The sequence below is a fragment of the Mustela putorius genome, unplaced genomic scaffold, assembly GCF_011764305.1.
Source record: "Mustela putorius furo isolate JIRA1106 unplaced genomic scaffold, ASM1176430v1.1 tig00000127_pilon_pilon_pilon, whole genome shotgun sequence".
NCBI lineage: Eukaryota > Metazoa > Chordata > Mammalia > Carnivora > Mustelidae > Mustela > Mustela putorius.
In genome coordinates this window covers 6464973-6492604 of record NW_025421288.1, presented here as the reverse complement: position 1 = coordinate 6492604, position 27632 = coordinate 6464973, and the positions used below count along the sequence as shown (strand labels likewise).

At 40.1% G+C, this 27632-nt stretch overlaps 1 protein-coding gene across 4 annotated transcripts; it reads right to left on the bottom strand.

Moving 5' to 3' along the window:
* Positions 1–14016: 14016 nt before the first annotated feature.
* On the bottom strand, positions 14017–27399 carry LOC101694281 (B-lymphocyte antigen CD20). 4 transcript variants are annotated; one of them, XM_013044696.2, is made up of 7 exons: positions 27215–27399; positions 21371–21545; positions 20808–20927; positions 18748–18804; positions 17777–18013; positions 16687–16749; positions 14017–15833 (listed from the first exon to the last, which is right to left on the bottom strand). In XM_013044696.2, the coding sequence occupies exons 2-7, from the start codon at positions 21527–21529 to the stop codon at positions 15615–15617; spliced, it is 855 nt and encodes a 284-aa protein (XP_012900150.1). In that variant the 5' UTR covers positions 21530–21545; positions 27215–27399; the 3' UTR covers positions 14017–15614. The 4 variants fall into 4 exon arrangements, with proteins under 4 accessions (XP_012900150.1, XP_004770462.1, XP_044919023.1 ...); XM_004770405.3 differs by having other exon boundaries at positions 16687–16788; positions 27215–27398; XM_045063088.1 differs by having other exon boundaries at positions 16687–16788; positions 17948–18013; positions 27215–27398.
* Between the last annotated feature and the right edge of the window lie 233 nt (positions 27400–27632).

Genomic DNA, 27632 nt, shown 5'->3' with positions numbered 1-27632 from the left:
GCCCTCTCTCTGTTCCTGTTCTTATACGGAATTGCCTGTCTTGGGCATGAGACAGCCACCTAAGTCACCAGGACAGCTGCCAATCGTAAGACTCCTGTGTGAGGTTTCCTCCTGATTGATCTATTGTGATCCCCTCCACATCCCTGGTCTAGCCACTTCTGGCTATAGGACCTCTGCAGGGAGCCGGCTGAAACCAGTACCCAATTGAATTAAAACCTAACTGGTGATCGTTTCCTAGGGAAGTTGGCTGTAAGGACCACATGTGTTGGAATGTTGCTCAGACCGTGATGGATTTCAGTCTTTATTGTTTCTGGTTAGTGTCCTCTACTAACTACTTAGAGCTACGAAATTGGGTAATTCCCCCTTGCCAAGTTTGTCTAGTATTTTCATGGGTTAAAATGGCAAAGAAGTATGCAACCTTCACGACAGACGATGGCAAGGCATGGTATTTTAGTCCATTCACCAGGCACCCATTGGCAGCTTAGGATGTGATGGGGTAGGGTAGGGGAGCCGGCACCCCTCCAGGGCCTTTTACAGCAGGTATGCCTTTATGGGGAGGCAGGATCATGATCAATAGTGATGTCTTGTTGAGGGACGCCTTTGGTCACTTTTGCACATAGCAACCTCTGCATGGGATACCACTCAGGAGTTGGGGGGGATTTGATAATGGACGTTCTTTACTTTTCTGGGAGCATGGCTCCTTCAGTTCCCAAGGACTCTACTTTGGAGTGCCTTTTAACCCACTGGAAATAATTCAGATTGCAAAACTTAGGAAAGGACTGAACTCCTGGAACACTGCATGGCCTCAGTGGGATCTGTCAGGATCTGTCAGGATCTGTTTCCTCCTCTGCAGGAAACAGGGCAAATGAACCTAGGATACCTTCATTGCTCATACCTAGGCCTTCATTGCTCTACACCAGGACCCCAACCTAAGGGCCTCTTGCAGAATGTGTTTGCCCAAATGGGTCAGCTCATTAACTCCCTCCTGACATACTGGATGATAATGAGCTAAATAAGCTGTCTCCTAGTAAACACAGGTTGCTGGAGGTTATACAGGTCATCACTAGCAAAGGGGACTCTGACTTTATCTCTGTTTCTCCTAATAGATGTGGGGGCTTCTCCCTCACTTACCTCTCATATTAATGGCTATAACTGGAGCCAACTGGGGTTCGTCTAACTTGAGACGGAGACTTTAAGGAATATTCCCAAGCAGCTGCTGCAACTCCCTTTGTTTTGGGAAAATTCCCTGTCTTCTCTGGCCCAATGTGGACTGTCTAACCCCTCCCACCCTTGTTGGAGGGAGAGCATGGGATCTGGAGCTGATGACCTCTAAAACTTCAAATCCTTTCTCTGCATTCTGGCAGCACTTTGTTTCTTCTATCTCCCCCTTCTCCTATTTCTGCACCAACTTGGGTGAGGCCTGGGCAACTGGCCTGCATACCATCCTTGGTGTCTCCTGCACTACGGATCCTTCTCTCTTCACTGTCCAGGAGCAAAAAGAGCACCCCTGGACCTAACACCTCCCATTCCAAATTTCCTCACCTGTGTCTCAGGGAAACATTGAAAGTAGGGTGGGCCCAGGTGGAGTGTGAATCAGTATTTGAACTAAGTTAAGTTTGTTGGTTTAATTAAGACGGACATGTCTTTTAATTTATCAGCAGTAGACATGAAACTTTTATTCTGTCAAGGTTTACTGATGGTCAAATATGCTCATATTATCTCTGTTGCAATTTGTTAGCAAAAAGATGACTAAACTGATGGTTAATTGTTTCAAAGTTTTCATGGGTAATTGTTAACCTTTTACAGAGTCTCTGGTAACCTGAAAGTTTAAAGTTTTGCTTGGATGACAAATGGAATTAAATTTGTTGGACTTCTAGGTCTTTTCAAATAGGATAAAATGCTAAGTCATTAATTACTTTATGTAGGTTTGTGCTTTTGACTTCTTACTGCAAAGAAACTAAGAATATTTAAATCTGTTGGTAAACATGTTTTGTACTTAACTGATTCATAAATTTGCCATCTAGAGAATTCTGGTGTAATAGTTCACAATTGGTTAATAACTGACTAGAGACAAAGGTGTTTCTAAGAGCACAAAATTCTGTTAACTGTAAGATTGATGGGAATAAGGGAAACAACTCTATGTGGAAAAGTAGGAGATATGTAAGAAAGATTCAAGGAATGGAAATGATTTTTGTTGAAGGTAAAAGGTAATTTGTCCTAAATGAGATGGTTGTTTGGAAGGAAATGGCTTGAGACAAAACCTGAATGCAAAGGAAAGTTAGTAGGAGGTTTGTGAAGGGAAAACTTCAGAAAGAGAGTTTTGGGTGTGGTCAGGACAGACTAGGTTTAAAACAAATGGGTTTTAAAGTGCATGGATATAAGATTGAAATACTCTCTGTTCAAAAAGACCAAGTTTTCTTAAATTAGTTGATCTGCTGTTAAGAAGAAAATGTAAACAGTTGTTTCCTCTTTGTCCAGAAAAACCATTTTCCACATTTTGCCTATATCAGGTTTTTAACATCCCTAATTATATTTAGTCATGTGCCTAAATGATCCTTCTCTGATTTTATAGGATACCTGCCCCCCCCCAACCTTAGCTTTTTCATTATTAATAAAATATTTTTTTGTGGGTGTAGTCTCTCACAAAATGTTCATGTTTTTTAGACAATCAAAGCAAAGGAGCTTCTGTAGAAACTGATTTCTGCCAATTATTGGAATATAGAATATTTCAGAGATAAGAGTCATCATTTAAGTGTAAAGAACATAGTCAAACAAAGAAGTCAACTCTTAGAAATTTTCTATTGCACACATTTGCATCCATCTAAGAGTGAATATCTAAATCTAAACTTTTTTTATTTTTAAAAATACCTCCAGAACCTCTGTTAAGAACCACTCATATATCTAATTTCACTGAATATGTCACATCATTGTTGGTAGGATGCACCGTTTTTTAATAAAACACTAAGGAAATAAAGTGATGTCACTTAACCTGTAACTCTGCGAGATTTCAAAGAAGTTACAATGTGAAAAAAAGGTGAATTATAGATGGATAGAAGATGGTACATCCTTAGAAGGCAGACAGATTTTCCTTTTTAGCCTTAGGACAGACAGTAGGAGAAGTTTATTGTCACACTGATTTGTGAATCCCAGAGGCTCTCTTACTAGCCCTGTGACTTTGAGAAGTGACATTTCTTTAAACTCCATTTCTTCATCTGAAAATGGAATCACACCCACTGTAGTTGGGTGGCGGCGAGGAATAAATAATTTACTGGTTGTAATGCTTCTGCCCTAATGCCTGTTACATGGTGTATATTTAACAAAAGGCAGTTTCTCTTCTCCTTATTTTAACCAATATATTTCTTGTATTAATTTAAATCCATTTCCTCCTTTCGGTCCTGTCATGTGCTGGCATAGTTCCAGCAAAGCTCTTTTTTTTTTTTTTTTTTGCCATTGCTGTTCCTTTGCTCTTTGTCCTCATTCCTGACCTGCTGGTTGAAATGTAGACTTCAGTGATTCATTACCTGACTGATTCATTATGGACTTCGATGATTCGTTACCTGACTGAATTATTACCTGAACTGCTCTGCATCTAGACATAAGCAAGATGAGCTCATTTTTTTCTGGATGTCTCATCTAGTCCTTGGTTTTACCTCCTCTTAAGATACCTTTTGCTACCATCATAATCTCTTATTGACTGTAAAATCTCTTGCAGCACCTCATTCTCTGCTGAATATCCAAAAAGAGCAATTCTCATTTCTTCTATGATGGATAGTAGCTTAGCTCAGCAAGGTTATCCCCGCCTCATTCAGCGTCTCCCTCTTTCTTAGGTAATGCTGTAGAATGCTGTTAAATATTGGCTTCCCGTTTTCTCTTTTTTCTCTGATAACATTCTACTCCTGTCTTCTTTAACTCATTGTATCTTTCCTGTCACCTGCTCTATTCTCTTTTAAAATGATTTCTTTCTTATCTCTCTTATTTCATTTATGCACATATTATAGCATCCTTTAAAGGTGCCCCCTCCAAAAAAAAAAAAAGAAAAAAGAAAAACAAAGAAGAAAAAAGAAGAAAAGAAAAAGAGAAGTGGAGAGGGGGAGAAAAAGGAATATAACTTTATTCCACACTATTTGAGTCTTGTGGTTTGTTACGTCTTGCTTTTCCACTATGCTTTAAATATTTGATATTATTAATTTACTAAAAGCATAAACAAAGGTAAAAAACATTTTAGGCAAATAAAATAAAAAGGGGAAATTCAATTAATATACTAGAATGCTATTTCATTTCACTAACAATAAGAAATTATCAAGATGACATACTGTTTTTTACTTAATGAATTAATAAGGAAGAGGGTGTGAAAGAGTGCGGTGACTCATTACAGTTATTATACATGTCTCTTTTAGGGCAGCAGTACATCTTATCTACAAACTATAGAACAAATTGTCACACATGAAAAGTATTGAAATACCTTTGATTCAATATTTCACTGACTTCTAATGCAAGTTTCTTTAATAAATGGGTAAAAGAAGAATAAAATTGAACATATTTTAGTAGTTCAGTGAGAAAACACATACCTAGATATATAGACAGCTAGGTAGAGTGTAGAGCTACAGTCATTTGTAATGCTCACCAACGGGATAGTTGGGTAAAATAATTTTGGCATTTCTTGTGATGGACTATTATGTAGCCATTAAAATAAGTATATGGAAAGATAAAAATATATACATGAAACCCATTATAGAGGTACCTGGGTGGCTCAATCTGTTAAACCTCTGCCTTCAGCTCAGGTTATAATCTCAGGGTCCTGAGATTGAGTCCTGCCCTAGGCTCCTTGCTCAGTAGGGAGTCTGCTTCCCCTTTCCCTTTGCTGCTCCCCCTGCTCATGCTCTCTCTCTCAAATAAAATCTTTTTTTTTAATAAAGAAATCCATTACAAATATTATATAGAGATAAGCATATGTCTTTTGATTGATATGAATATAAGTAACCATATAAGGAACTGCTTTTCAGCCATCATTATTTAATAGATGTTTGAGGACCTTCTCTGTAGCACACACTCTACATTCTGGAGGTTCAGTGATGAACACTGCAGTCAAGTCCCAGCTCTCAGGCATTTGTGTTCTCAGAAGGAGAAATGAACAAATAAAGGCATATCAGATTGTGGCAAACCAGTGCCAGGCAGAGAATTACAACGAAGTGGAAGTGTCTAGAGAACAAGGTGAAAGTTGGAAGGTCAGAAAAGACCTTTAGATTTTATGTTGTCTTTTTTCCCCATCATATCTTCAAAATTCTTGAAATAATGTCTTTCTGATGAAAAGGGTATTTTAGAAATGGCTTAAAGTGATAAGAAGTTACCTAAGTTCTTTTAATTACTTGGGTTCCACAGAAGGGATATAGATCAGTGGTCCTCAAACCAAAGCACCTTAAAATCACGTGAGAGTTTTTAAAATTTCAACTTTAAATAAAATGCATGTGTCTGCTTCATGTAATAAGTTTTAATAAAATTTTCTTGTGAAAATCTTGTGACTTGGATTGTTCCTGCCATAAACTTAGACTCACTGCAGCTGTTTCCTGCAAACGTAAAAGCGTAACTTTTAACAAGTTTCATTTCCCACGAAGGTGAAAGCACCGAGTGGTGGCTGGATCTCTCGGCAGCTCTTTTACTGAAGAAGCCGTCGAAATAGTGCCAGAGTTATGTACACGATGAGAGCTTCTAGGCCCCGCGACTTCTCTATTCCTTCATCTCACCTGGTTGGCCCAGAGAACGGTTGCTCTTGCCACCCCACCGATGCTGCAGCCCACGGATTTGTTTCTGACCGTGCTGCATGTTGGTTGTTCCTATCAAAGCCGAGAGCACACTGGTTTGATCAGGGACACCGTGAAAACCACCCACAAGTGTAAGTCGTCAGAACGTGAGCTGGAAGTGATACAGCGGAGCCCCGGCTGTTAAGTGAACGCAAGTGTCCACACTTGGCTACATCCTCTTCTCCACTCACTGGTGGCGGCAGGTGAATGCGTCTGAATGACGTGAACCTCACAAGCGCAGGGATTTTTGTCTGTGTTAGTCACTGCTTTCAGCCTCGTCACTTAGAACGGTACAAAGCACATAGTAGGCACGCAATAAATACTTGAATTTGTTAAATGAATGTAACCTCATACTTGTCTGTGCCTGCAGGTTTTAAGCTGCCTCGCATTCTGGGTCATTGTCTCCCTGCTTCTCTTACCACTGAATCATCTCTTTCCTTAACGACTAAAGATCCCAACGCAGATGCATTTATGATTTAAATGTTTTCCTGCCACATTCACTTTTCAGTGAATTGTAGTGTGTCTTCTTTCCTGAATACCCCTCTATGATTGTTTCTCCTAATGCTGCCAGTGACCTCCTGATTCCTGAACCTGGTGGCCTCTACTCAGTCCTCATGTTTTCAGACTTCTCAGCAACACTGCTCTGCAGCTTCTTTGCCCTTTGAGACATAAGTCCCTCCTCAGCTTCCGAGACAGGACGCTCTCTTAAGTCCCTCTCCTACTTTTCTGGACATCCTCAATTTCATCTTTTACTATTTTCACTTTCTCTGGCAGCAGCTACACATAGGCATTCCTTAAAGTGTCACCCTTCCCCTGGGAACTCCCCTTCATTAACTCTATCCGTTTTGTTTTTTTAAGATTTTATTTATTTATTTGACAGAGAGAGAGAGAGAGAGAGAGATCACAAGTAGGCAGATAGGCGGGGAAGTGGGGGAAGACTCCCCGCCGAGCAGAGAGCCTGCTGCAGGGCTCGATCCCAGGACCCTGAGATCATGACCCAAGCTGAAGGCAGAGGCTTAGCCCACTGAGCCACCCAGGCGCCCCTCAACTCTATCAGTTTTAAGTGACTCCTTCTTGCAGTTCCATGTTCAGGACTGTTCTTTCCTCTGATTTTCAAACTTGGAGTGGCAGGTGGGTGTTTGCATATCAGAAGGAATCTTTCTTTAGTCCATAGTGTAAAATTCCAGAACCAGTGCAGTCTGCGCTCATGATCCAATATCTGGGCCTGCAGTTTTTCAGCTTGCCCCCCCTCTCCGTCAGCATCAGCCCCGTCTCGTGTCCTCCCTACTCCTGTCATCCAAAGTCAAAGTTGAGAGAGATCTTTGATTTCTTCCCTTTTGTAGCTAATAAAGTCCTTCACATCCATTAAGTTCTGTATACTCCAGAATATCTTTAAATATACTCACCCCTTTTTCTAATTTTTAACTCAGATCTACTTTCTTATTTATTCCTCTGGTCTCACTTATTTTCTGAACTACTCATTGTAACTTCTTGCTTCCTGCCTCAAACATGGCCAGTGATTCCCTAATGCTTAAGAATCCAAGTCCAGATGTGGTGGGCCTTGATGATTCCGCATACTGTGGTCCCAGCCTTTCTCTATTGCCGTGGGTCTAATGACTCACTAATTTAGCCAAAACCCGTTTGAGTGATTCTGATATTGCCCCTGAGCACAAGTAGAATGTTTCTGTTTTCATCCTGTATAGGCATTGCCCCATCTACCTGGAATATTTTTTCCTTATTCTCTTACTATAGAATTTCTTCCTATGCTCAATTCAACTCAAACCCCTCCTATTCCATGAGATTTTCTTGTGATACTCTAAGCCCTCATAGAGCTCACACAGTTTGTTAACAGTGTTGAGCAACTATTTTGTGCTATGCACTATGCATTTTACATTGTTTCGTCCTTCCCAGCCATCTTCTCTTCCAAAATTATTTTTATTGGGGGGTACCTGGGTGGCTCAGTGGGCTAAAGCTGCTGCCTTCAGCTCAGGTCATGATCCAGGGTGTGGGATCAAGCCCCACATCAGGCTCTCTGCTCAGTGGGGAGCCTGCTTCCTCTTCTCTCTGCTACTTGTGATCTCTGTCTGTCAAATAAATAAAAATATTAAAAATATATTTTTATTGGAATATATTTAGACACCATAAAACCCACCCATTTTAAGTGTTTTTAAATATGTTCACAAGGTTTTGTAACCATCACACTATACATTCCAGAATATTTTTATCGCCTCCCAAGGAAACCTGAATTAGTAGTCACTGTCCCTTTTCCCCTGTTCCCAGCCTCTGGGAACAACTGACTTTGGCTCTGTTTCTGTCAGTTTTCCTGTGACAGTCATTTTGTATAACTAGAATCATAAAGTTGTGACTTTTTGTTTCTGGCTTCCTGTGCTTAAGGAGGTGTTTGCAAGGTTCATCCATGTTGTGAGATGTACCAGAATTTTTTTTTCTTTTGATGGCTGAATACTGTTTTATTATATGGATATACCACATTTTCTTTACTCATCAGTTAATAGACACTTGGGCTGTTTCTGCTTTTTGATTACAAGCGTACTTGGGTAGAAGTTTCTGTGTGATCTTATGTTTTCAGTTCTTTTGAGAATATACCTCTCAGTGGACTACTGGATTTTTTAGTAACTTTACATTTAGCTTTGTGAAGAACTGCCATATATATTTTTCAAGGAGTTACACCATTTTATATTATCACTAGTGGTATTATATGAGGGTTCCAATTTCTTCAAATACTCACCAATTCTTGTTACTTTCTTTTTGATTATAGCCATCCCCATGGGGGTGATGTAATTTCTCATTGTGGTTTCAATTTGCATTTCCCTAGTGACTAATGATGCTGGGCGTCTTTTCAGGTGCTTATTGGTAAGTTGGAGAAATATGTATTCAAATCCTTTGTCACGTTTTAAATTGGGTATTTGACTTTTTAATTGTTGAGCTGTAAGCTTTCCCTTTATATATTTTGGATACTAGACTCTTACCAGATACATGATTTACAAATATTTTCTCTCCTTTGGCAGGTTGTAGTTTCACTTTCTTTATTGTGTTGTTTGAAGCACAAAAGGCTTTCTTTTTTTTTTTGAAGCACAAAAATTTTTTATTTCTATGATGTCCAATTTATTTTTTGTTTGCTTGTGCTTCTGATGCCATTCCTAAAAAACCGTTGCTTAATCCAACATTGTGAAGTTTTCACTTATGTTTTCTTCTAAGAGTTTTCTAGTTTGAGCTCTTATGTTTAGGCCTCTGCTCCATTTTGGGCTAATTTTGTTTGTGGTGTGAAGTAGGTGTCCAATTTCATTTTCATGTTATTAGCTTTTCCACCACAACTTATTGAAAAGATTGTTCTTTTCCCATTGAATTTTCCTGAACCTCCACTGGTTTCTTTTTATTTTCCACATCAAATAAATTTTTATTGTATGTTTTTATTGAAGTAAAATTGACATACAATATCCTATTAGTTTCAGGTGTATGTATAATGATTTGGTATTTTTATGCATTATGAAATGACCTAAAATTAGTGACCATTAGTCACCACATAAAGTTATTACAATATTATTGACTGTATTCCAATTCTTATTCTATACACTACATCACCATGACTTATTTATTTTATACCTGAAAGTTTATGCCTCTTAACCCTCTTCACTGATTTTGCTCCTCCCCCTCAATGCCTCCCCTCTCTGGTAACCAACAGTTTGTTTCCTGTATCTGTGAGTCTGTTTCTGTTTTGTTTATTTGTTCATTTTGTCTTTTAGATTTCACATGTGAGTGAAACCATTTGGTATTTGTCTTTCTTAGTCTGACTTATGCATGTAGCATAATACTTTATATGTGCATCCATATTGTATCAAATGGCAAGTTTTCATTATTTTTCATGGCTGAGTAATATTACACACACACACACACACACACACACACACACACACACACACACCCCTCCCACACTTCACATCTTTCTCCATTCACATGGATATTTAGGTTGCTTCCATATCTTGGCTATTATAAATAATTGTTCATTGAACATAGAGTTGTTTATATCTCTTTGAATTGGTGTTTTTATTTTCTTTGGATACTCAAAAGTGGAATTGCTAGATTGTATTGTAGTTCTATATTTTATTTTATTTTATTTTAACAGTGTGGGGCTTGAACTCATGACCTGCAGATCAAGACCTGAGCTGAGATCAAGAGGCAGTTGCTGAACTGAGCCACCTTTGTGCCCCTGTAGTTCTGTTTTTAGTTTTTGAGGAACCCCTATACTGTTTTCCATAGTGGCTGTACCAGTTTACATTCCCACCGATAGTGTTTGAGGATTCCCTTTTCTCCACCCTCATAAACACTTTTTTCCCCCCTTTTTTGTAATAACCAGTCCAGGGGTACCTGGGTGGCTCAGTCATTAAGCAACCGCCTTTGGCTCTCATCATGACCCCAGGGTCCTGGGATGGAGCCCCACATCGGGCTCCCTGCTCAGCAGAAAGCCTGCTTCTCCCTTTCCCAACCCCCCTGCTTGTGTTCCCTCTCTCACTGTATCCCTCTCTGTCAAATAAATAAATAAAATCTTTAAAAAAGTAAGAGATAATAGCCAGTGTGACTTATGTGAAGTGATATCTCATGTGGTTTTTGCATTTGCATTTCCCTGATCATTAGTGATGCTAAGCATATTTTTGTGTGCCAATTTTTCACCTGTATGTTTTCTTCAGAAAAGCATCTGTTCAGGTCCTCTGCCCATTTTTTATTTGGGTTTTTTAAAATATGAAATTGTCTAAGTTCTTTATATACTTTGGGTATTAAACCCTTATTGGATATATGAGTTGCAGATATTTTCTCCCATTTAGTAGTCTGCCTTTCTGTTTCATTGTTGGTTTTCTTTGCTGTACAAAAGCTTCTTAGTTTCATATAATTCCATTTGTGTATTTTAAGCTTTTATTGTGTTTTCCTAGGGACACCGGTACCAAAAAAGAAAGTATTGCTAAGGTTGATATCAAAGAGCTTACTGCCAGGGTGCCGACGTGGCTCAGTGGGTTAAAGCCTCTGCCTTCGGCTCAGGTCATGATCCCGGGGCCTGGGATTGAGCCCCACATTGGGCTCTCTGCTCAGTGGGGAGCCTGTTTCCTCTTCTTTCTCTTTGCCTGCCTCTCTGCCTACTTATGATCTCTGCCTACTTATGATCTCTGTCAAATAAAATCTTTAAAAAAAAAAAAAAAGCTTATTGCCTGTGTTTTCTTGTAGTTTTGTGGTTTCAGGTCTTACACTTAAGTCTTTAATCCATTTTGAATTTATTTTTGTATATGGTGTAAGATAGTGGCCCAGTTTTATTCTTTTGAGTATTAGCTGTCCAGTTTACCCAGTTCCATTTATTGAAGGGGTTGTCTTTTCCCCATTGTACATTCTTGCCCCCGTTACCATAGATTAAGTGACTATGTAAGTGTGGGTTTATTTCTGGGCTTTCTATTCTATTCCATTGATGTTGTGTGTCTGTTTTAGTGCCAGGACCCTACTGTTTTGATTACTATAGCTTTGTATTAGACTTTGAAGTTAAGGAGTGTGATAACCTCCAGTTTTGTTTTTATTTCTCAGCATTTCTTTGGCTGTTTTGGTTTTTTGTGTGGTTCCATACAAATTTTAGGATTCTCTGTTCCAGTTCTGTGAAAAATGCTTTTGATACTTTGATGGGGATTGCATTGTATCTGTAGATTACTTTGGATAATTTGGACATTTTAACAATATTACTTCTTCCAGTTCATGAGCACAGTCTGTCTTTTCATTTATTTGTGTCACTTCAGTTTCTTTCATGTCATGAAATTTCAGCATCTTCCAGTTTTCAGAGTACAGATTTTTTATTTTCTTGCTTAAATTTATTCCTAGGTACTTTATTCTTTTGTATGCAATTACAAATGGGATTGTTTTCTTAATTTCTCTTTCTGATAGCTCATTATTAGTGTATAAAAATGCAACTGATCTTTGTATGTTAAATTTGCATCCTGTGACTTTGCTTATTTCATTTTTTAGCTCTAGAGGTTTTGGTGGAGTTTTTAGGTTTTTTTTTTTTTTTTTAAATATCTAGTATCACGTCGTCTGTAAAAAGTGATAGTTTTACTTCTTTCTTTCCAGCTTGGGTGTCTTTATTTCTTTTTCTTGCCTAATTTCTGTGGTCTGGAGTTCCAATACCATGTTGAATAAAAGTGGCTAGACAGGCATCCTTATTCCTGATCCTAGAGGAGAAGCTTTCATTTTTTCATTGTTGAGTATGATTTTAGCTGTGGGTTTGTCATATATGACCTTTATTATGTTGAGGTACATGTTTTCTTACTAACTTTTTTGCTTATCTTTTAATATGTACATTTTTAAATCACCTCTAAAATTTTTGAGGGCTGGGGGCTTCTCTTATCTTTATGTATACCCCTCTGTACTTAATAGTATACCTTACCCATTGTAGGTGCCTGGTGGATGTTTGCTAGTGTCTCTTTCTCCAACCAGACAGTAAGCTCTAAGAGGAGAGATCTCTGCTTATTTTTGCTCAGCAGTAGACTGAGATCACCAGATATTTTTGGATGTATGAATGAATGATTTCTCAGTGATGAGTTTGTGTCTTACTTTAAGATTTTTGTTCTTTCTTGCAGCAGAATGCATACTAGGTAAGAGTAATTTTCTCATAGTAAGTCACCAAGAGAAGAAGTGAGTAAAAGGTAAACATAACTCCAGAGGAAAAGTCTTAAGTTAGCTTTGATTTTGCCACCATATGTTCCTACCATATTCAGTTTATATTGCGTGGTCCTCTTCAGTTCAGAACACACAACAAGTTTTGAATTAAAGGAAACCCCTTTAAGAACTGTAGACTTGGGTTGTTGGGCTGTCTTGGTCAGAAGAGCACACAATTCTTGATATCAAGGTTGTGAGTTTGAGCTCCACATTGGTTGTAGAGATTATTTAAATAAATTTAAAAAAAGAATTTTAGATTTAGGAAAATTTCCAATTTAAACCTTCCCCATCAATGTTTTAGATTTTGCATCAAGAATTTAAAGTATATTGCATCTGTGCATGAACTCATGCTAAGTCAGTGTGAGACTGCCATTTCTATTTATTGAATTGTTGACTGTTCTCTTGTCAAAGTGTAAAATTAATTTCCTGGCTTGATGTCATTATTTCCTATGGGCAGACTTGGACAATGCTTGAAGTGTAAAGCCATATTTTGAATAATAAGAGGAAGAAATCTGTATCTTGCTCATGTCTTCTGCAGCTCCAAACATGATTTCAAAAAATAAAAAAATTTTAAAAGGCCCTTAGTACCCAATTATAGAGGAATATTCAATTATTCCATATGGACTCAATGAAGTACTAAGTTGCAACTAAAAATAACTTATGAAAATTATATAACAATAAGAAAAAATATGTATAATATAATACTAAGTATAAAAAGCAGATTTTATAGTGATTGCAACTAGGTACAATTATGTATTACTGTGAACTGGGGTGACCAGCCTGGTTTGCTCTGGGTTTTAGCACTGAGTTCTGCATCTCAGGAAGTCCTTCAGTCCCACACTGGGATGGTCAGTCATCCCATTAGGAACAAATTGCCAAAAGGGATAAATGGGGAGAAATTCTAGCAATTACTTTCATTCTTCTTTAACAATAGATGTTAGTGTTGTCTCACAAGAAGTTACAGGAAGTCAGTAAAAAATAATTATTTGGGATTATAAAAATGAATAAATAGCTATTATGTAACACAATATGCTAATAATTATACTTGAATAAAATATATATATATAACAAAATTCTTAAAGACATAATGGATTTGGAGAGGGATTCTCATATATATATTTCAGAAGTGTGGAAAATAAGATAGAGGTGAGATCTTGTCTTCTTTGAAGGTTTCCACATTAATTGTTTTCCTCTGGGCTGCCACTGCTCTTGTCCATTTCTTCTAGTTTAAGGCGAGAGTGCCTGCCTCATATGTTAGCGGCATTCTGGAGTGCTGAGTGGGAGAAATCTGTTACTCAGTTATTAAATTTTCCATGAAAATTTTCCTCAGGAATATGTGTGTGTAAAAATACCCTGGCATCAATAGTTGATGTCCTGACATCACATACTTCAAACTCAGATTGAGTTTATGTGAATATGAATTTAAAGCTATAGGAGCTTCGCTCATGGGCTGACGTCACAAGAATGGAAAAGACTGGGTAAACACCGTGTTGGAATCACCGGTTTCAGACAAGAATACTTACATAGTTTTATTTATTTAAAGCTAATTTTGAGGACTTTCCATAGACAGAGAAATGTCTCCTCTCTTTTTTTCCTAATCACAGTAAATACCTTCTAACGGTGGTCCCTAAAAAAAAAAGTAGAAATATCACAAGGAGTGGAAATTACTTTGTCTATGTATCTGCCAGAATCTGGCAGTGATTAACATACAGAAAATGCTCAAATGTAAGTGATAGATTATAGTAACATTCTTTCTATGTAGGGCACTAGTATGTCTGAATATAAACAGGAATTGAGAAGTGGGGCAGCTATTGCCCAAGATTTGGCATCATAACTGATTATATTATTTTCAAGCATGATCTTCTTTTTTGAGAATGTCCATAGCACTTAGTGTCTGCATTACGTAAGATTACTTACTAACAGCTAAGTATATATTAATGATGTAAGTAGTTTCCCAAATATTGTGAATGTCTAAGTCTTTTTATCCCCAAGGAGTAAGCCTGGATTCCTGACTCTGTATCTCTCTCAACACCTATTTCATGCTGGTTAGAGAGCAGGTGCTCATTAAAACCTGTTGACTTTGCTCAAGTAGTTTATGCAGGCAGTTTGCTTATTTCAAACATCGTAGGATTTGAGTGAGAAGATCTGAGTGTGAAAGAAGGCTCTCAAAACTAGCTGTGACCATGACAAATTACTTTTGCCTTTTTATAAATTAGCCTTTTTGAATTATTTATAAAATATGGATAGGGCCTTTTTTCCCTTGATTATGGAATATCAAATGTAATTATTTGATAACCTACTTTGTGAACTAGAAATTACTTTAGAAATACAACTGTTGATTATCATTTAAGATTGGGGTACTCGTTATGGCATTTTCTTTGATTCTTTCTTTTCTCGCCTATAGACTGAAGGTAGTGCAACCAAGAGCCTAGAACAGGTAGGTAGACAGTGCAACCATGAGCCTAGAACAGGAGTTAGGAAAAGTTAAGACAGATACAGACACGTCCATTTATAAGCTGTGTTGTTTGTACAAAGAAGGGGTTGGGTTTTGGCCACTTAGAGCTTCCCTGATGGGGTGTAGACATTCTAAGAGCAGTGGACACAGTGTCAGCCCCATAGAAAGAATAGATCCTTAATGCCCTTCATTATTACTATTTTTTACTTTCCTTAAGAGTAAAAGAGACTTCACAAAATAGGTAGATGTGGAAGGAACTAAAAATAGTTTCAGGATGGCCTGGAGCCCACATTTATCTTTCTCATTAGGGGCAGAGATGGAATTACCACACTGACCACTACTACAAAGCCTTATCCAAGGAAAAGGTTAGTGAGAAATCATGTGGTATATAACACCTAGCCTGCCTTATTCCAATGTAAGTAAGCTGCCCCAAACAGGAAATGTGCCAGCACAGTCACCTGAAATGGCTGTATTCTCTGCATGAGAGAGAGAGAGAGTACGAGTGTGAGTGAGCTGTGGTCATTCCATGCAAAGGCCAGAGAGACAGCTGGAGGATACTTGCAGAAGGCCTCAGGAAATAGGGGTGGATATGTCTCTTGGAAGCTATGAACACTAGTTTCTAATGCTAAGAAAAGCAAACAGAAAGAAAAAAAAATCATTTAAGGAATGCTGTCATTTTCTATTGGTGAAGGTTCCTGGTCCTGGGGAAATTCTTGAAAGTTTATTTCCATTTCCTCTTCTTCTTCTTGGACAGGAATAATTTCAATCTCTTCTTCATTCTTTGGCTGGGAAGATACTTCGGTCAGCTCCACCATGTCTTCTGTTGTTTCAATTGGCTGTTCTTTTTTTTCTTCAGCAGCTAACAGGACAACTACATCCTAGGACACAAAATTAAACAAATGTTTCTTGACCTTTACCATTGGCACATTTGTCAACAAACTCTAGGAACATTTATCAAATACTTCCTGGTTTTTATGCTGTTTGTGTTATTTCCTATATGCCTCCAAATACCAGGATTGACTTCCCAGGGGATCAAAGCTCATCTTCAAGGTCGGGAGATATTTGTCACTTTGTCTAGAATGATCACACAGCATTTGGGAAAGAACACTGCAGGAATGGAGAAATTTAGATTCTAGATTTGATTTGCCTTTATTAGCTATAACCTTGGGAAGGTTGTTTTCTCTAGAATCTGTTTTTCTCATCTGTAAAATGAAGGAACTGTGCTTTCTAAATTTTAATCTGATGTTCTGTGGTTCGAAGCAGTTGATCAGTCTGTCACTGGGATATTCACCTCTCCCAATTGTGGAGCCTCTTTCAACCTATTGTTTTGGAAATGGGATTTGATGAAAAGGTGCAGGTGCAGGGGAGGGAATACTGAGAAATTAAGTGGAAGAACCAGTGCTTTTATCAGCCTTCAACCTTGAGCTATCCCACTTTTACACATTAAGTGTGGAATCATTAAGTCAAGATGGGCGCGTGGAGTGAAGCCGAACTCAGGATTAGTAAGTGAACGTATTAGAGGACTGTATCCTCTGTCTAACCTTTAGACTTATTTCGAATTTCAAGACACTTCTGCCTCATCAGGTGTTTTCTACTTTCCAGAAATCTGCCAAGACCATTTTTCATGAAGCTTCTAGTCTCAAAGTTATATGAGGTTACATTCTCCATAAATCATTTTTTGTAGACATGATTTCCTAGAGAGTGTTAGTGGATGGGGTGGCTACTACTTACAGATTTAGGTTTGGAGCACAGGTTTTTCCATTCATTCTCAACAATGCCAGCTGTCACAAGTTTCTGGAAGAAGGTAAAAATCATCATCACGGCAAAAATGCCCTGAAGAATGACAGAAAAAACGAGAGCAGAAATATAATAATGAAATAAGGAATATGATTGGTGCTCAATTACTGTTTGCTAAAATTAAATGATTAAAAGGTCAGTTCGTTAGGTGAGTAATGAGCGACCTTGAGAACTACTAGTATCTTTATAACCCTAACCCATTAGCACAACAGCTGGCATGCCACAGATCGCTAATGCATGTTGCTGATAGAAAATAAGGCAGCGGTAATTAGTTGAATCCGTTTTATGTAGGAAAAATTAATCACTGAATCCCAGATTAAGTTGTATCCAGCTTTAGGTGGTATCACGGCGAAGGAAACCTGTCTATACTTGGAAAACGCATTTTCCCCCTTCAAATTCTACACTAAAAACTCATGGAGGCAAAAGATGTTCATAGTAACTTAGGTACTTCTTCAGTGTTCATCTTAATCATCTTAATAATTATTAACCAGTAATAATAATAATAATTAATGTTAGAGTAAACACATAGCACTTTCTGTGTCCCAATTTTAAGGGTTTTGTGTATGTTAACTTATTACTCAAAACTACCCTACTGTTTTACCGTTAATTTCCCCATATTACAGCTGAAGAAACTGAGGCAGAATGTGGTTAAAATTCTTGCCCAAAAGCTGTATAGACAATAAGTAGCAGATATCTTGATCCAGAGTTGACACTTGTAATAAAAAGACTAAACTTCTTCCTTGAAACCTGATTTCTGGGGCACATGGGTGGCTCAGTTGGTTAAGAACTGCCTTCTGCTCTGGTCATGATCCCAGGGTCCTGGATTGAGCCCCATGTCAGGCTCCTTGCTCAGCAAGGAGCCTGCTTCTCCCTCTCCCTCTGCCTGCTACTCTGCCTGCTAGTACTCTCTCTTTCTCTTTCTCTCTCTGTCAAATAAATAAATAAAATTAAAACAAACAAACAAAAAACCCACTTAGCACACTAAAAAAAAAAAAAAAAGAAAGAAACCCGATTTCATACTTACCAAGAAAACAGATCGTATGCTGTCACAATATTGTATAGACAGAGAATTTTTGTCAGCGGGATTAGCTGGCTCACAGTTGTGTATGTTAATATATGGCATGGAAACTTTAGCAAGATTCAAATTCTCCATTTTAAAAAAGTGGGAAATGGTAATATTAAATATATCCATTACCAAAAAGATTATTCCAGAAATAGCAGCAAAGAGGCTCAATGAGTTCATTATCATTTTCCCTTTGGCCTGAAATGGAGACATGAAAATTTGTTAATGGGGTTTGATTTCATTTGGGCTGTCAAATCTAGGAAGGAATTCTAGATCTCATCCCTCTGACTCAGAAAGGCAGTACACTTAAATCCTACTAAACCACACTTATCTCAGTGGTTTTAGTGTCCTTGTCACTGCAATGTGACAACCTTCCATCTCTAACTTGTGTTCCTTCCTTGGACTTCCCCATCTCAATTTACCCCTTCACATCCAATTAGTTTATGAGAGAAAATTCTAGGATTCATCCTAAATTCTTTTATTTTGTACCTTTGAACTTCCTTTCACTGCCACTGCCACTGCCAACATCCTGGTAGGCATTCAGTAAATATCGGTTAAGTAAGTGAATATAAGTAGTATTCAGATTATATCTGTCTGCATAGGATGGTAGAGGGAAGGAGGGAACCATCACATGAAGTGAGGTGGTTCTGTGAATGTAGGGAGGGAAGGAGCAGATAGAGCCCTCTGGGTCTGTACCAACAAGTGGAAACCAACAGTGGCAAGAACACTGCCACCAACTCCCTGCTGACACAGGTTGTGTAGGTCTCATTTCCAGGTTTATCATGAATAACATCACAGCCGCTTTCTTTTGCTTTTGGGGACTGAGAACGCAGTACTACTTTGATCCCAAAGGTCTTTAAGGGTTTTTTGTTTTCCATTGAGAAAGTAGGTATTTCTCTGATGTGGGGAAAGAAGGACATAGGATTACTTGCCAAACTCTGCCTGGAGTTTTTGTCCACTGCAGCCAGGAGTGATCCAGAAATGATATACTGTGAAAAAAGAGATGGTGGGTGGGGAAGGCATGGGCAACATGGGAGAAGAGGGAGAGAGGCAGAGAGGGAGGTCACTTTTCACAATGAGAACTGGTTGTAAAAAAGCTATCCGCATTTCCAACCACCTTCATTAAACTGTCAAGCCATTTTTGTAGTGTTCATTCATTTTTCAGCAGTCACATTTCTCCTTTATTCATGCTCAACTATGTTCATTCTATGCCTTTTATTCAACTAACTGGGGGAGCTGTGATAGGAATAAAGTAAGACCAGAGGCAAAACGCATGCTTTCAGGTCAGTGAATACTAACAACTGTGAATTTGGTAGTTTTATTTTTATTTTTAGCTCTTTTTTCCCCCCCAAATTTGTGGAATTTCTCCTTGGAGTTTACAGTGATTTAAGTGACTTTGATGCCAATGAAGAGTGAATCAGTATGGAAGGAAAGACTTGGCCTGAAGGCCATAGGCACTCCGTGAAAATGTTGGCTGCTACTGGAAGTGATGGCAATTATTTCTCATCCTTCTGTCTACCGTGCAGGCCATAAAATGGAGGAAACTCTTGTTTTAATTGATCTCTCTTTGTTCTGAAACTTTCAATTCTGGGCATATCTTTATAGTAGCAACTATGGAAGTGTAATGATGTTATAAACATGGCTGCCCCATACCACACCCAGACAAGGTTAGAAGCTTGGAAAACATGTACATGAAATGGCCATAAGAATTGCTGCTCTGGAAGATATGAATAGAAACTTCTCCAATGAAGACATACAAATGGCTATCAGACACATGAAAAAATGTTCATCATCACTAGCCATCAGGGAGATTCAAATTAAAACCGCATTGAGATACCACCTTATACCACTTAGAATGGCCAAAATTAGCAAGACAGGAAACAACATGTGTTGGAGGGGATGTGGAGAAAGGGGAACCCTCTTCCACTGTTGGTGGGAATGCAGCCACTTTGGAGAACAGTATGGAGATTCCTCAAGAAATTAAAAATAGAGCTTCCCTATGACCCTGCCATTGCACTGCTGGGTATTTACCCCAAAGATACAGATGGAGTGAAAAGAAGGGCCATCTGTACCCCAATGTTTATAGCAGCAATGGCCGCGGTCGCCAAACTGTGGAAAGAACCAAGATGCCCTTCAACGGATGAATGGATAAGGAAGATGTGGTCCATATACACTATGGAGTATTATGCCTCCATCAGAAAGGATGAATACCCAACTTTTGTAGCAACATGGACGGGACTGGAAGAGATTATGCTGAGTGAAATAAGTCAAGCAGAGAGAGTCAATTATCATATGGTTTCACTTATTTGTGGAGCATAACAAATGACATGGAGGACAAGGGGTGTTAGAGAGGAGAAGGGAGTTGAGGGAAATTGGAAGGGGAGATGAACCATGAGAGACTCTGGACTCTGAAAAACAATCTGTGGGTTTTGAAGGGGCGGGGGTGGGAGGTTGGGGGAATCAGGTGGTGGGTATTAGAGAGGGCACGTCTTGTATGGAGCACTGGGTATGGTGCAAAAACAATGAATACTGTTATGCTGAAAATAAATTAAAAAAAAAATTGCTGCTCTGCTGTTAAGCCAGAGGAGATTCATCTGGGATGGGACTAATTTTACCATCTATGATGATAACTACACAGAATTGTAGGAGGAAGGACCAGGTGGGAGGGAATGGAATGTCCCCATGTTTTCCTGCTTTCTGAAACACCCAACTGTACAGTTCAAATGTTTAGTGCCTTCTCCCCCATCTCCATATTGATTTTGGAGAGGTCCAACTTTGGACAATCTTCCTTCCCTGTGTAGATCCTGGTAGGGCATCTCTCTCTGAATTTCCTTGAAGTGTGACCACTGACTTCCAATGGGATTTATGCTCAGTTTAGTCAACCTCTCTTTCCACTAAATTACTTTAGCTTCATAACCTATTTCCCAGCCATATACTTTCCTTAACCTTTTTGTCTGCATCACTTCCTAAATGTTTTTTAGTTTTTACTCACCATAACGCCTCCCCAGAAAGGATACCACAGAGTTATACAGATAGGTGCATAGACATCTGTGTGAATCATCAGGAGACCGCCTAGGGCAAGGTGGAAGAGCCCATTCATAATCTGGACAGCCTGGAGAGAGAGAGAATGGGGGCACTGATGATGAACTGAAGTCATCACCAAGTCGGAAAACAAAGGTAAGGCAGGAAGCCCTGGCTCCTGACTTGGGGTTGCATAAAGTGTCTAAAGGAAGTGGCGAAGGTGCCAAAACCCTTTGTAGTTTAGATCCATTTTACCCACCACCTGGGTCATTTCCAAGGAGAATATGTCTGAGATGCTGGTGACACACTTGGGTGGGAAACCCCTAAATATGCAAACCACAAAGTCAAAAGGAGATAGATCACTGTGGTAACTTCTCTGCACATCCCTGATTTGGCATATTGTGTCAGATATAAAGAACACCTTGGGTTAGATCAAATACTTTTAGTTGGGTTGCATTCTCTACCTGGCCTATAGCATCTGTTTTTGTGGGCCAGAGAGTCTCTGGGATACAGAATGGAGTGCAGTTGACTTACCCCCATTGTTTTTGATTCCCTCATGAAGAAGTTTTGTGTAGGGCCCACCACTGAAGTCATCCTTTTGGGAATTATTTTTTGAATAGGATGCATGGCAGTAGGGCCTTTCATAGGATCTGCTTGAAAAATTCCACTCATTGAATTTCTGGATGTTGTCATTTCACCCTCAGAATTCCTAAAAATAAAACAAATAATAAAATGGGGGGGAGAGAGAGAGAAAATAGGATTTTTAGCGTCTTTGAACTTGTCTCATGCACCTGAATACTTTTCTCCATATTTTTTCCATGAGTCTCATGTAAAGCACACCTTCCCAGTGGCTTTGGGTCTGAGGCAAAGCCCACTATTATGTTTGAAGACAGGATCTGAAGGGCATCTCAGGCAAGGACCTGTGGGCCCAGGGATCCCTGCCAGGATTCTTGACAATGATGTTTGGGGCACACTTTGTCACTGTAGAGAAATCCATGCTCATCTGTCTGCATGTCCTGTATGTTTCACATGTCTGGAAGCTTTTCTTACACCCTCATATTGGAAAATGTGTTTCGTCAGTGACTTGTCCTTGTCCTTTTGCTTATCTGCTTTTGTCCATTGGCATCATGAAGGAGTATACTAAGGACTGTCCTTAGGGTCCGTAGAAGCTGATTCTAGTCTTCCTCTGCCACCAACTCTGAAACCTCAAGTTAATCACTTTAAGGAGGCTCTCTAAGGTTGTATATTAAGACTGTAGCCTCCTGAGATGGGTTGCTGAGGTTGAAATTGTGATTATGCTATTTGCTGTGAAACTACAGGTAAGTTCTTTGAATTCTCTGGGCCTCAGGTTTTTCAACTATAAAATGGGCATAATAATTCTTGTCTTATAGAATAGGGTTTCTGTAATACTTAGACTGATGGTCTGTGCATGAATAATGTCTTCTCTTTCAGGTGTAGCTCAAATGTCAACTCCTCAGAAGACCTTACTCGAATTCTCAGTCCATAGTGATCTTGCACAGCATCCCAGTTTTTTGCTTCTTGGCACTTACCACTATGGGGAATCCCCTCGATTGTTTGCTTGCTTGTTTATTGGCAGTCTCTCCCCACTAGAATATAAATCCCATCAAAGCAGAGACCTTATCCCTCTTGTTATGTGGATTGAATAGTTCTTAACACAGTGGAGGAAATAAATGTGTATAAAGCACCCAAGTCTGAATAATTACTACCTCTTTTGTTGCTCTGCTAGTGCTTAGTATTACTGCCTTCAGGAGCATTAGTTTCTGTTTTTCCCATTGGAAAAATGAGACCCAATACCCTTGTCACAGACACGTTGTGAGAAATAAGGAAGTCCGCATATGAAAGTGCCTCGTACAGGCGAAGAGAGTAGGAAGTGCGGTCTGTTCTTAGAATTCATTGTTATTCATTTCTGAAGTTAGTGATTATTACCAAGACTCTTTCCAGTTCTCATGTTGTAAGACTGTTCAACTTTTTTCATCTTGTGCTTCCCTTTGGCATTTATTTGTTTATGTCAATTACTTACATGAATTCTATTGGGTCTTTCCTGGGCCCTAGGAATCTCTCTTTAGGGACATATCTTTGGTGTCATCTTTGTCAGCTCTAAGTCATGTAAGGGGCCTTGGAGACCAAGGCTGTCCTTCCTGCCTGCTTATTCTGTTGAAGTCACACCCAGCTGGCTGCCTGCAGATGTGCTGTGGGACAGGGGCCTGGGAGTCGCCCAGCCCTCATGTTTGCACGCACTCTATAATGACAAAGATTTCATATCTGGAGTTCATTTAAGCCTCACAGAGTGGACAAGGAACGAATTTCTACAAAATCCTATTTTGTAGAAAAGATGACATGGACATGGAATAGTTAGGCCACTTGTTCCCAGTTACATGACTCCTGGAGACTGAGACTGAGGGCTTGGACCTATCTAACGAGGTATCTGCGGCTGCTTTGGACCCTGTGCAGAACACAGGTTCAGCCCTTCACTTAGGAGCCTCTCCCCTCTTCAGATGGATGTGTTATTTGGATGCCTAGAAAGCAATTGAAAATAGAATGTTAGTCAGGACCATGGGATGAAGGGAAGAGAGGGGTCTTTGACTGGGTGCTTTGCACTTGCTTTTGCTTCACCTCTCAATTATCAAGTGTCATGTGGTCTTGGAGGTTTGGTGCTTTGCACCACAAACCACCCAACGAGATCACTGACGAAAAGGAATGTATTAATATAGCCCATGAAGGAGTTTACAGACTGATTCTTATCACCAGGCAGAGTTTTTGGAGCTGGTTAGAACCTCAGAAACCATTCTGTTCATTTGACAAATGAGGAAGCTGCCGCCCAGGGATGGGCTGTGGTTTGTTGCCGACTTTGCACTCAGAGACAGCTGAACCAGGAGGCAGTCATCGTGGCCCTGAGGCTGTGCTCTTTCTGCTGCCTTGTGGCCAGACTGCGTAGTTCAGCAGTTGACTGAGCATGCTCTGCATACCTGGGATGTCTTGCATCTAGTGCCAGGCCACCCAACGCCTGCCTTACTCAGGAGGCATTTGTCTTTTCTGCAGATGGGGAGGTGCAGGCCCAGAGAGGTTAATTTTCCCATGGGTAGGAAGGGAATAAGCTGGAATCCCCACTCTCCTCTCCAGAGGGCTCTTTTTAAGTGATGACAACTTCAAGAGCAAAGGTCATCAATTCTCTGGACAGAAGGATATAACTGGGGGCGCCTGGGTGGCTCAGTGGGTTAAGCCGCTGCCTTCGGCTCAGGTCATGATCTCAGAGTCCTGGGATCGAGTCCCGCATCGGGCTCTCTGCTCAGCAGAGAGCCTGCTTTCCTCTCTCTCTCTGCCTGCCTCTCCATCTACTTGTGATTTCTCTCTGTCAAATAAATAAATAAAATCTTTAAAAAAAGAAAAAAGAAGTATATAACTGGATTAGTGTTGTTTTAATTTCTCCTTATTTTTCAACTGTCGGATGCTATGTCTGTATTATTGGTGAGATAAACCTCCTATAAAAGCAGGTCCTACTGGGGTGTGTCTGCAGTGGCTAGTGGCAGAAATGACCATAGGGGAGAAATATTTTATTTCGCTGTTAAAATTGATGTCTCACTACGGCAACTCTATTTCCACGAGGGCTTCGACACATATTACTGTAAAATATTTTATAAACAAAAACATACCCATTTTGATATGCTACTTCATTTTTTATGGAAATCATCTCCTAAAATATACACATATTTTTGTGCCAGGGCATTGTAGACTAGGTAATAAAATTTTTACTATATGGGAATATATAAAGTTAGAGCATGTACTCCTGAGGATATCATAGATTCCTGCAACTTTGCCCTATCATTATTTTTTACTGTTCACCATGACTTGAACAATGCCCAACACGCAGTTGAGCTTGAAGCCTAGTTGGTACCAGGCACATTGGTCAAAATGTGATCACAGTCAGGTTTTGTTTTCACTGAGCTATATTACCATCCGGGTTCCGCTGATCAGGCACTGCCCCATTTTATCACAGTGACTTCTGCAAATCTTTTTTTTTTTTTTTGGTTTTTAAAAGGCACCACTATTTCTGTGTGCATCCGCTGCTGAAAATCTCACAGCCTTTATGGGTTTTGGTTCAAATAATGACTTTTAGGTCCACTAATTACATCATTTAATGAGAAGTTCAAAGCTGCATAGATTTTGTCACCTCAACTTCCTCCTTTGTCACTCAAAATAGTTCTGCATTTTTATCCTTTCTGGCCTCATGCATGCATTCTCTCTGAGGAAGCATGTTCTGACTTCCTTTCCCTCTGCCTGTGCTCCTCAGCCCAGCTCCTTCTGCCGGGACGTCAGTCCCTCAGAGAAAGTGGTTCTTGTATCTTCAGTCTTTATTTGTGGTCCTGTACCACAGAAAGTGCTCGTCCCGGCGCTGTTGCTCGCCGCTTTTGTCATCTCACTATTCAAAGGATGCTTGAGAACATGAGATGTTTGCAATTTATAATGTACTAAACAAACAATAATGATTATTATTGGAAACCTGTGGACGATTAAAATGTGCTGCAGTGTCCCCATTCCCAAAACCTCTTCCTTCAATCTGGCGATGTCCCCAGCCCCTGCCTAGTGCCTGCCTTACCTAAGCCTGCTTCTTCCAAGCTCCTCATTCTACTCTGTTCCTCTACTTCCTCACCACCCACTTGCTCTCCGGGCTTCACTGCTGGCTGCTGCCAGAGCCACTCCCCTGAGGCCGCTCTGTCCGAGGCCTGTGCTGCAGAGTCTGTGGTCCTCCCTCTGGCATGACCGCTCAGATGACTTTACTTCTGTTCCCCTGTCCCCTAACTTAAAAAAGCAGGAGCCATGTTTCTCTCCAGCTCCTTCATCTCTGTGTTCAGTCAGTGGCCAAGTCCTGCCACTTCTTCCTCTGTAGAGTATCTTATCTTGTGTGCGGACCTTGTCTAGGTCCAACGTCACCTGATGAGTTTGAGTCTCATTTCCTTTCCCGGTTTAGCCCCCAAATCCTACTCTTCTGCCTTTGGTCTTTCTCTTGTCTGATTCATCTTCTGTAGGGATGCTAGATCCGGCCCTGAATCACCACTTGAAGGCCTGCTCATCCTGAGCTTGAACTCTTTGTCTGGGCTGTGACTGCCTCCTGGGGAAACCCATATATGGCCCCCCATGGCCTTCATAGTGCAGCTCTACAACCCTTCTGGAGCTGCCCCTCATCGCTCCCTGCTGGAACCACTGATCTGGACACATCTCCTGCTTTCTTCTTGGAACCCTGTCCACATTGAAATGATCCCCTCCAGCCCCTCCATGGCCAAACTCCCGATTAGACACATCACCTAAGACTGCCAGGCATGACTTCTGCAAAGCCCCCAGCTCTCTGCATTCTTTCCTTGTTACCAACTGTTTTCTTTCTCATGAGCTAATACTGTAACTCCTCTAATGGGGTGTACATTTCTTAACATATGTCCTGCTAGGGTTAGATAGAGAACCTGTTTCCTGTGTGTACTGTGAGCTCAATAAATGTTAAACTGAGCTTCTTCCTCAGGGAAGATTTACATATAAATCCTCAGATGCTGGACCAAAAGGTGATCATTTCATCTTACTTGATGATCTGCGAGATCAAGCCATTTTTTGGGAAATAGGAAAGGCAATCACATTATATACTGGTTTTAAGAAACAATAATGACGTGGCTAAAACTCATCTTGGTGGCCCTTCTTTAAGTCTTCCTCATCTGCCGTGCCCACTCTCACTGTAGACTTCTGTGATAGATTTGAGGTAGGATTTTTGTGTTGAGTTTGATGGCCTCCCAGTGCCCTCCAGAAAATGTTACCCTGTGGTGTTTAAGAACATCTCAGAGTATTCACATCTAGCAGGGTATCTTTGGAGACAAAGGCATTCAAAACAAGAGAAGTTGAAATATTTTCATGGTAGCCATGGCTGATTATGTTCTTCTTTAGAACCAGGTAGTTCTAAGAGCTTTAGGATTTTAGCTCATGTAATCTTATATAAAGCAGTGGGTAGTACCATTGCTCCCATCTTACAGGTGAGCAAACCAAGATAGGTAGAGGTTTGTAACTTGCTATAGGCTTATAGGTGGTGGAGCTCCGGTTTGAGCCCAGGAGCTCAGTAACCACGCTCTTGTCTACATGCTGCAATCTGCTGTTTTTGTAGACTAGTTCATTGACCAGGCTTTCTCTTGAGAGAGGGAGTGGTTAAGGGAGTGGGTGGGCAGCAAGCTCTGGTACCCCTCCTCAGATTGTGACAACCAGAAAATCCTGACCAGGGAAACCCATGAGTGAAAGCCGAGCATCTCTAGTCTCCAAAACCATCCAACGCTTTACCCATCACTCCCTCCCTTTCAGTCGCTTAAACAAAGAAAACTGGTTCCTTACCTGAGTGTCCAAGGCCTTAGGCGTGTGGCTGATTCAGATGCTTGCTGCTGAGTTCACTTCCACTGCTGGTGTCTCACGTACACAGGGGTGAGTGACATAAGGCAGGTCTGGGGCCTCTCATAGATACCAGGTGACAGGAAATCAGTGGCTTCTGCTACCTTAGCCTTTGCCCCAATCACTTTGGTTTAATGCACACTGACCAGAGCCAAAGGATATACAAAAAAGTTTCTGCCTTACCAGGAGGTTTCACTTCTTGAAAAGGACCCCCGGGGACTGCCTGGTGTACTTTACGCTACCTTAATTAGAAGAACTTTGCAGTCTCCACCCTGTAAGCAGGTGTGGATGATGGGTCCCCAAGGGCAAGAAGAGCCCTAGAAATTCTCTAAAGATGGGCTGTTAGGACTTTTACCTTTTTACT

What these genes read in the sequence shown, in the direction of transcription:
- LOC101694281 (XM_004770405.3), bottom strand. Translation starts at nt 21,529, where the DNA reads ATGACAACATCCAGAAATTCAATGAGTGGAATTTTTCAAGCAGATCCT. An exon ending in AAAACTCCAGGCAGAGTTTG is followed by an intron (nt 18,014 to 18,747) that starts GCAAGTAATCCT and finishes TCTCCATTTCAG; the next exon opens with GCCAAAGGGAAAATGATAAT. An exon ending in GCATACGATCTGTTTTCTTG is followed by an intron (nt 16,789 to 17,776) that starts GTAAGTATGAAA and finishes GTCATTCTTCAG; the next exon opens with GGCATTTTTGCCGTGATGAT.